The sequence below is a fragment of the Phaethon lepturus genome, unplaced genomic scaffold (assembly GCF_000687285.1).
Source record: "Phaethon lepturus isolate BGI_N335 unplaced genomic scaffold, ASM68728v1 scaffold568, whole genome shotgun sequence".
NCBI lineage: Eukaryota > Metazoa > Chordata > Aves > Phaethontiformes > Phaethontidae > Phaethon > Phaethon lepturus.
In genome coordinates this window covers 11,493-21,031 of record NW_010555269.1, presented here as the reverse complement: position 1 = coordinate 21,031, position 9,539 = coordinate 11,493, and the positions used below count along the sequence as shown (strand labels likewise).

The window sequence follows — 9,539 nt, the reverse complement described above, 5'->3', positions numbered from 1 at the left end:
CATTCCTTTGTCTGATGCGGTAGACAGGACCATGATGTATGATGGCATCCGCCTGCCAGCAGTTTTCCGTGAATGTATAGATTACGTAGAGAAGTATGGCATGAAATGCGAAGGCATCTACAGAGTTTCAGGTACTCTGGGCACACTGACATGCAGGTTCTTAAGGTCTTTACTTGCAATGTTCTTACTGTTTACCATTTTCAACACCTAGAGACTCTGTTTATAGCTACATTAATCTTAAAGATAATTGGGTAGCTAAAGTTGAACAATCCTGTTAAGTCTGAAGTACCAGAAAAGTTGCTAATAAGGTGGTACTGCTTAATGGCAGTAAAAATACACTTATTTTGGCCTTTTGTGATAAGATGGTAACTGTGAATAAAAAGCATGGCCAGCTTGTATTTTTTTACTTCTGCATTAGAAATACAATGCTAGATGATTGCAAAAGCAAGATGAAAAATAAGCATGGTATTACTTAAGCTTCCCACTAAATTGCTTTTTCCAGTTACTTCTACTGTATGTTTTTTTTCTTAAAAACTTTTTTTTGAGCAAGTACGCTAATAAGCGGAAAATACGTTTCACTATTTAAGCTTAGCAAGAGCTGGCTAATTGACCACAGTAGTTGTGTAACGCCAGCTTACAGAAATGCAACATCAGTTTTAGTCACGTTAAACAAAACACTTTGTGAACGGCATCTGCAGTATAACTTGTGTAAGTACTTCTGTGGGTATGCTTAAGGGAGCAAGAACAAGTGAGAAAAGGAATTTGAGGAAAAACATGTGAAACAAATTGCCTAGCACTGTAAAACAGTGATCAAATGATTTTAAAGGCTTCATTAAGCTGTCTTGTCTTCATGCTGTCAGTCTGCATGGTATTTGGTAGGCATGCATAAATACCGCAGCAGTTTAAGCAGTTTCTTCGTCTTGCCTACTGGAACATTCTGGTTGTGTTTTTTTCAAGACACGATGTGTTGGGAATTTTCGTGGAATAAGGTGTGTTTCCCATAAAGCATTTTTGATGTTTTTACTTTCTAGGTGTTCTCCAGTGCAACAGCACCCTCTCGTGTGTGCAAGATTGTTTAAGTTGGGAGCTCAGAGAGGGGATTGCAGTGGCTTAACAGCCTACCAGTTGTTGTGACGACTAGCTTACTTGGACATGAAACTGAGCATATAAGAGTGCACCCAGTGTTGCTTATCGTGCCAAGCCATGGCAGCACATTAAGTCGTGTAACTGAAGTGGGTGTTTGAGCTTTAAGAATGAAATTTCCCTGAGTTCGGGAAGATTGGGATGTCACTGAGTTACAAAAACACCTTACAGAGAATCTTGTCTGGGCTGGATAACTGTATGAACCCACTTTTACTCATGCAGCGCCTCAAATCAGGAATCCCGTGTGAGATTCTTCCACTGAGGAGGGCCAGCTGGAAATCTGGAAACTAAAAAGTGTGGGGTTTGTTTTGACAGAGGAAAGCTGTTATAGGTACAACTTGTTGCACAGTGTTTGAGTCAATAATGTATTTGCTACTTGGCTTAGGGCTGTATAATTGAACAGCCTGAAAGATGCTGAACGCAAACACACAACCAATCTTGTGTTTCCCTCCCCTTCCTCACCTTATTTTGTGTTCTTTGGTGCAAGGGAGTGCTGGCGCCAGTTCCGATTCAGAACTTCGGCAGTGCTGTGTTTTTGCTTCCTAGCAGTAGTCAGTGCTTTTAGAAACAGTGATCACCTAATTTTGAGTCATGATTTTTTTATTTCTAGCTTTGTTACACGTGGATAAGCTTTAAAAGGTATTCCTCAATTAGCTTAAATTGTAAGGAGAGGTGAAATAAATGCATCTAAAAAAAAAGTTTAACTATTAAACATTTACAGTTGAAGATTTCTCTTAATTCTTGATCTAAATATTTTAAGGAATAAAATCAAAAGTTGATGAGCTAAAAGCAGCCTATGATCGAGAAGAATCTCCCAACCTGGAAGAATACGAGCCCAACACAGTAGCCAGCTTGCTGAAACAGTACCTACGAGAACTGCCTGAAAATTTGCTTACCAAAGAGCTAATGCCCCGCTTTGAAGATGCTTGTGGAAAGAGCACAGAAGTCGAGAAAGTTCAGGAGTGCCAGAGGTTGCTGAAAGAGTTGCCAGAGTGTAACCATCTCCTAATTTCTTGGCTGATTGTGCATATGGACCATGTTATTGCAAAGGAACTGGAAACAAAAATGAACATCCAGAATATTTCTATAGTGCTCAGCCCTACTGTCCAGGTACGTGCACCACACGGCAAGTGTTAGAGCAGAACTTCAGCCTAAGACAGACTTCTTTGTAGGAATTCTCTTGCAGGTGGGAATCTGCTATTGTCTGATACAGTTAAGCTAAATTACAGCTTCTCCTTATACCTTGGGAACTTAAAATGCTGGGAAGCGGGGAGGGGGGGAACAAAAGACTTTCTGAATGTGACCTTGCATACGATGGGTCTCATATTGGGGTTATTATGAGAGTATTACAAAGACTGCTGTCAGGGGTTTAATTCCACTGGGAACAGAATTAATTTGATGTTAAATTTGTCCAATAATTCATGCAGATACACAATTTCCGTGGGCTTTTGATTCAGTGATAATTTAGTGAAGACTATATTGTTGCTTCATTTTAATATCAAGCCAATGAACTCTGTCCTGCAAATAGATCATCCTGCTGCAGTAATGACTTTGGTATAATGGCTTTGGTGTCTGCAGTCAAATGGCTGGGGGAAAAACAACTGACTTGGTTTTCCAGTAAGATTTTTGTGGTTTCTGGATTGATTAATTCCTTAATAAGCATCTTGGAAATATTTAATTTAAATTCAGCTCAGAAAGAGCCCTGTGCATAATGGAAACATGGCATTATTGAGTGTGGGTCTTCTAGAAGAAAACCTAGACTTGAGAAAAGCTTGGCCTTTATAATTAAGAGTCTAGGTGCAGGCCCAGTAGCAAAAGGGCTGGGTATCATTCTTGGATATTTTTGCTGTGCCAGACACTTTCTAGCCAATAAAAGAAGTAACAATTAATGCAGAACAATGCAAGCCCAATCCTGTTTTGTTGTTAAGTAGATTTTAGCAATTAAAATGCAGGTAGTGACAGAACTCTAATCTTTCTTTCAGGATAAATTTTTGAATTTTAGTGGAAGGTATAGTATCAAAATAAGTATTTGCTGCTGTCTCATGTTGAAACAAGAAATAATACAGTAGCAGCTCCTTCCAGACTGCTTTTTCCGTTATATTAAAACATCCGAGAGAGAAGCTGTAGAATTAGAGTTTGGGGGTAGAGAGAGAAGGTAGCCAGCAACCAGCTGTAGCGCAGTATGGCTGGTGTTGCCTCTTACCTATTGCTATCCCTGACTACCCTTACATGAGTAAAAAGAAAGATTTAATACATTTCTGTATCTACCAGTGATGGAAATACTTGTGGTAGGCTAAGGTGTGTGAAGATTCTGAGTTCAGCATGAAAATGCCCCAGATACACAGATAAGAGAGACAGTGAAGTGATTCCTTGAGGCCAGCACTGGGTCATTTAAAGTATCGTTTTTAATCCAGATTTTAATCTATTTGGAGAAACTAACAAACACAACTGTGACTCCTGGAAAGGCATACTAAAGGCTGTTCTGTGTCTAGAGAAAGATTATGTGCTTCACAGATGAAGATGATGTGAACGAATTAGCTTCACCAACATTTTGTCTGTCCTTTCTTTGCAGATCAGCAACCGTGTCCTCTATGTATTTTTTACACACGTTCAAGAGTTCTTTGGGAATGTGACCCTAAAGCAGGTGACAAAACCTCTTCGCTGGTCGAATATGGCAACAATGCCAGCGCTTCCAGAAACACAAGAAAGCATCAAAGAAGAAATCAGGCGACAGGTTGGCAATTACTTTAGTGTTTTTCTGTTTACCTTTGCCCTGGCTTTTCTACATTCAGTAGTAAATTCTCACGAGCTTGTAACATACTCTTTAATTCTATCACAGTTGGCGCTGTCAGTGAAAAGCACTGCAAGGAGATGGGAGATATTTGTGCCCATTTCACGTGTGGGAAGTTGCTACAGGCCTGTGCTGCCCACAGCTGTGTCTTTTGTGGATTGCTTTGCTAAGTAGTTTAGTACTTGGATGGTGGGAGGAAGGTTAGGAGAAGAGTGTGGTTTTGTCAGTATTGCTCTTCAGCTAGTTCTAGACTGTGTGCTGGGTGCATATTAACACTTGTTATTGGTCAACAAGTCAAGCTTTGAAAACCAGAACTCCAGGCCTGTTGCCACAAAGCCAAAAAGGTTTTTCTTCTCAGTCTGCCCTGCTATGGTATGTGAAAGACACTAATTTATTTGGCAATATTTCTAGGAGTTCCTACTGAACTGTTTACACAGAGACTTGCAGGCAGGGATAAAAGACTTATCCAAAGAAGAGAGACTCTGGGAGGTGCAAAGAATTTTAACAGCTCTTAAAAGGAAACTAAGAGAAGCTAAGAGACAGGTAGGTAACTTTTCTATTTCTTGGCCAAACATCTAAGTCATGGACAAAACTTACGTGTGGTATTTTCAACTATGACGATACTCCCTGAAGTTTCATGACTATTGGTTACTCACTGTTTACCCCCATTTCTTGGGGAGCATTGTTCAGCCTTATTGTTTAATCTTACAGTTGAAAATACCATAAATGTGAGAGGGCTTTACAACCGTGGCTTGGGGGCTGCTCTTTGCTAGAAAGGACGTTCAGCGTTCATAGATTGTGACAGGTGTAGAGAGGCAGTATTCCCTGGGTTCTAACTTGGGTTTAGAAAGGAGGGATGCCACTGAGGAATTTCATTATGAGTTCCTGTCCGTGCATTCAAGTTTTCATTCGGGTCTGTGAGTTTTAGCTTGAAAACCCTGAAGAGAAATATAAGAGATACTTTCTACAATCAACTTTGCATAATTTCTGATATTACAGAAAATATTACGGTTACAGAGCTCTGAAAGTATAAGAATAGAAATGCATTTTTATGTAAAACTGGGCAATTAATATGTTGCTAGAGCTGGTTTGAGTTTTGCTTTTCCATGTATTTCCAAGATAGACAGAGAGACACAGATGGACGGGGAGGGGCAGGTGTGTATGCCTGCATTTAACAGTGCTTTGAAGGCTTCTGTGGGTTCAGTAGGAAAACGACCATTTGACCACTACTTTTTGGAAGTATAAGTTTAGTCTGTAACGCTTGCACCCAGGATGGTGTTCTCTGGGTGGAACAAGTATCTGTATTCTTACTACTCATACAATTGGAACAAAATATCTGAGCATTCCCTAATTTGTGGCAATGCAAAGGCACGCAGTTAGATCAAACCACTTTGCAATTTTTTTACTGTGGGTGTTTTCTTCTTAGCTTTACATGGCTGAGGAACATTTGCATTTTCTGGTTAGCTGGCTCTCCCTAGGGACAGCGAGATCTTCACACTCCAGCTGTTTACAAAAAAGAAAAAAAAGTATGATTAAAAACCTTCTGTTTGAGAGAGCATGTAGTCATTAAATGCTTAAAACTGTGTGTTCTGGAGTACCAAGAGGGATTACTGGAAGACTCAAGGGCAACAAAATTCAACAGCATCTTTTTTTTAAACTGTGATATGTCCCAGAGAAGGGACAAACCTTGCTGAAAACTTTCAAGACAACTGAGATGGTGATTCTAAATTTGGAAAATAATACATCTGAAAAAAATCTCTTTTACAGTAAATAGAGTGACTGGGGGAAGCTGTCCTTTTAAAGGTTGTCTTTCTCTGGCAGGAGTGTGAAACAAAGATTGCACAAGAAATTGCTAGCCTTTCCAAGGAGGATGTCTCCAAAGAAGAAATGAATGAGAACGAAGAAGTTATAAATATTCTGCTTGCACAGGTAGATGGCAGGCACTCACCTGTTTGTCTGCTGGTATTTTCTTGTTCCATATCTTTCAGAAATATTCAGCACACTTTTGTTCCTTCTAATGCAGTGAGAAATTGAAGGCTTAGAGGGGTCTCTCTGTCCATTAAAATACCAGGCTTTGCGCTAGTGGTAGATAAAGTAGGGAAGGAATGCTGCCTGCAGGAGTGAACCCAAAGCTGAGTAGACTCCCTGCGACAAAAAGTAGCCTTTGTTGTTAATGTACTTAGAAAGCTCTTCCAAATCTGACTAGTTTTAATACCGTTAACTACACTCCTGCTGATCAAAGGAAGTGAGGCGACTGTTTTGGCTTTTTTACCTTCCTTTGCTTCCCCCAGTCGCTTTGATCTTCTCTCCACTGCACTTTCCTCCTTATATTCCTCTTGAAATATATGTTTTAGAATTCAGCTTTTCAAGTTATTTTACTGATTAGCCAGAGCTTTCCCCTGTGATTTAAGGAAATAGGCAGCCAAACATGCCAGAATTTGGTGCGTCGTCTCCACAACTATTCAGCACAGCAATCATGAGGAGGATTCAGAACACACATTGTTGGCTTTGAACTTACATTTGCTTTGAGGTCTTGATGAATCACGAGTTCAAAGCAGACATGCTAACCACTTCTACTGAAAGTATTTGAGAGAACAGCATCATCTCCTCAGTTCCCAGGGCACACTTAGCCTATGTTTCTGTAGAACATAAAGTCAAGGCTTTCAGTGAATTAACTGATCATTCCAGGAGAACGAGATTTTAACAGAACAGGAAGAACTGCTGGCCATGGAGCAGTTTCTGCGGAGACAGATTGCCTCGGAGAAGGAAGAAATAGATCGCCTTCGAGCAGAAATAGCTGAAATACAAAGGTAAAAGAGAGACTGCTTCCATCAGATCCCTAGCCAGGCGAGCACTCTGATTAAAAGTACATATAGAGCATATATGCTCTTCTGAAACAGTACTCTAAACTACGCTTACAAGCTCACCCTATGAACATCATGTTCATTTGAGAGACGCCTTTTTACTGAAATCTCAGAATATATCCCAAAAGATCCAAAGTTGCTATTAATATAACAATGGAATGATGATCTAAAGTAAACTAGGCCCTGTGCACAAATAAATCCCCCTAGGAAATCACTGGTTTATTAAATTAAGCTTTCAAAGGAAGTTATGATTTTGGTTTTAAAACCACTGCAGATTAGTCAGTGGACGCAAATTAACTCTCTTGGTGCCACTATAGTTTTGGCAGACTCGACGAAGTGTCTGAATCCATGTTTGTCCTTGGTCTTTCAGTCGCCAGCAGCATGGCCGAAGTGAAACCGAGGAATACTCTTCTGAGAGTGAAAGTGAGAGCGAAGATGAGGAGGAACTGCAGGTCATCCTGGAAGATTTGCAGAGGCAGAATGAGGAACTGGAGGTAAGATTTGAGTCTTAGACTGGCACTCTTCTCCTTAGTGGTCGCTTGGCTTAATCTGTGCAGAGACGTTTGCACGTGTGCAGACTGGTCGTTTTGCATCCCTTTTGTTGCTGTCTGGGTTAACAGCAAAGCTTCGTTGTGCAATGCTGAACGGCCTCCCTGGCTACAGCAATTCTTTGTCAGAAGGAGCCCTGATATTTGTTTTCCTTCCTTAAAAGATAAAGAACAATCACCTGAACCAAGCGATTCACGAGGAGCGAGAGGCCATCATAGAACTGCGAGTACAGCTTCGACTGCTGCAGCGGGCTAAATCGGAGCAGCAGGTGCAGGAAGAAGAGGAGCCAGAAAAACGTGGGGGTGTTTCTCAGCAGCAAAGAGACAGTGTCCCAGAGACAAAAGCAGCCAAAGAGCAGCCAAAAGCAAGCAAGGAGCAGCAAGTCAAGCCATCGCCAAATAAAGACAGGAAAGAGACTCCAATTTGATCAGGCTTCTTGGATATGCATAAAAAGTCACCCGAACTGTGCAAATTACTGTAATTTGAGTCAAACTGCACAAATTATTGCTGGCTGTGTACATTCTGTAAAGGAGCTCTTCTTTTAAGCCCTAGAGACTTTTGTCTCTAATACTTGTGGCTTCTACTCATCAGATTCAGGTGAGGTTGGAGAGGCCAGAAGAGTTTTCCAGTTAGTATCAGCTTATTTCAAGACTGGTTTCCTTCAGGTGATCTAAAATAATTCAGTAACAGTTTTCTTTTAAACCAAAATCATTATTTACATTCATTGGAGCAGAATTGGAATATCTCATTTTCAGTAAATAAACAAAAACCATCCACACTTACTAATTATTTGCCTTGTGAATCTATTCATTCTCATTCACCATTATTTCTGCTTCTTAACCTAGTCACTTCTTGCTTGTGCCTTTGATACCTTTCTGATGCAGATTATATACAAGGGAGCTTTAAATTTATTCTGGGTTGGCTGAAAAGTTGGCAGACTGTGGGGTATCGTGTTTACCTAACATGCCCTTAAGCTTCATTTTTGTTCTGAGATGTACTGAATAAATGTAAAAACTTGAGATATGTTATTTATGTCCCTGTATGATGGAAATGCTCATCAAGAGCTGTTGTTAGCATCTTTAAGCGATGTAGGTAACCTGTTTGCTCATTTATACACAACTGTCATCACTCCTGTTGAAGACGGGCTGTGTTCACACTGCTGCCATCCAGCCAAGAGCTTTTTCTTCATCCATTTTAAATGTTTCAGTCCCTTGGAGAAAGCTGCTGAGGGATGGGTTATGTTGCTTAAGATGGCTCTGCCTGACCAAGTGATACATCTGCAGAAATGCCCCTTGTGCTTTCCAAACAAGCCTGAGGAGCGATGCCAGCAGGAGGCACTGGCAGTTCAGCAATAGCCTCTTTTTTTTTTTTTTTCCCTGTCATTTAAAAAACCAACCCAACCCAACCACCCCTTTTCACCCCTTTTGGTTTTGGTTTGGCTGTTTTACTGCTGCAACCCACCGAAAGCCTCCAGCCATGCTGGCGTTTAGGGGTTATGTAGCGCTTCAGGTACGCTCGTGAGGTGCATCCATCGACTCGTACACAGACAGCAAACTCCACAGCGTGCACACAGGCGATCTTCGTTTTGACTCTGGGGTATTTCTTTTCTGCACCTGTTGGATGTGGTTCTGTTCCTTCTCTATTGCACTGTTGTGAATCATTGGCCATGATTTGATTTTGTACAAATAATGCTTTGATATGTTATAGAAAACAGCATAGTATTTTTTTAAGATTTGGGAAAAAAAGTTTATAAACACAGAAAATGTGGTCAGATGACAAATGTAACCTAAAGCATTCTCCCTTGCCTTCGTTACATACATTTTATATTTGCTGGCAATATTTAAACCTTCCTTTTTTTTGTTTTGTTTTGTTTAATTCACACTAATTCCTATTGAATCGTCATGGATTTTTCTAATGTTCTTCAGACAAATCTCTTGGTTAACTTTTATTTTGTTAGGATTGTATTTATCAAGCCAATAAATTCAACAGCCATTTGAAAGTAGTTTCTTAATCTGTTTATCTATCTATATCTACTTCATAATGCGAACGATAATTATTCTTCTTGGGTAGCTGCTTGCAGTTGAGAAGTTTACACGGAAAATGAATTCAGGCTTTCTAAATTGCTCTCCTCTGAGGGAACATTGTCTGCAATTGAATGTCATAGAAAGCTTCCATCACTCAGCTGGTGATCA

At 40.3% G+C, this 9,539-nt stretch overlaps 1 protein-coding gene across 1 annotated transcript in view; it reads left to right on the top strand.

Annotated features, from left to right (window-relative positions):
* The window catches only part of RALBP1 (ralA binding protein 1), a 16,465-nt gene extending 8,393 nt beyond the window's left edge, over positions 1 to 8,072 (top strand). The window contains exons 2-9 of the mRNA XM_010292090.1: positions 1 to 131; positions 1,904 to 2,253; positions 3,716 to 3,877; positions 4,346 to 4,477; positions 5,756 to 5,863; positions 6,623 to 6,744; positions 7,169 to 7,292; positions 7,511 to 8,072. The exon at positions 1 to 131 is cut by the window's left edge and continues 343 nt beyond it. Coding sequence (XP_010290392.1) covers positions 1 to 131; positions 1,904 to 2,253; positions 3,716 to 3,877; positions 4,346 to 4,477; positions 5,756 to 5,863; positions 6,623 to 6,744; positions 7,169 to 7,292; positions 7,511 to 7,774 — 1,393 coding nt within the window. The 3' untranslated portion in view covers positions 7,775 to 8,072. The remainder of the gene's footprint in view (positions 132 to 1,903; positions 2,254 to 3,715; positions 3,878 to 4,345; positions 4,478 to 5,755; positions 5,864 to 6,622; positions 6,745 to 7,168; positions 7,293 to 7,510) is intronic.
* Positions 8,073 to 9,539: the final 1,467 nt, after the last annotated feature.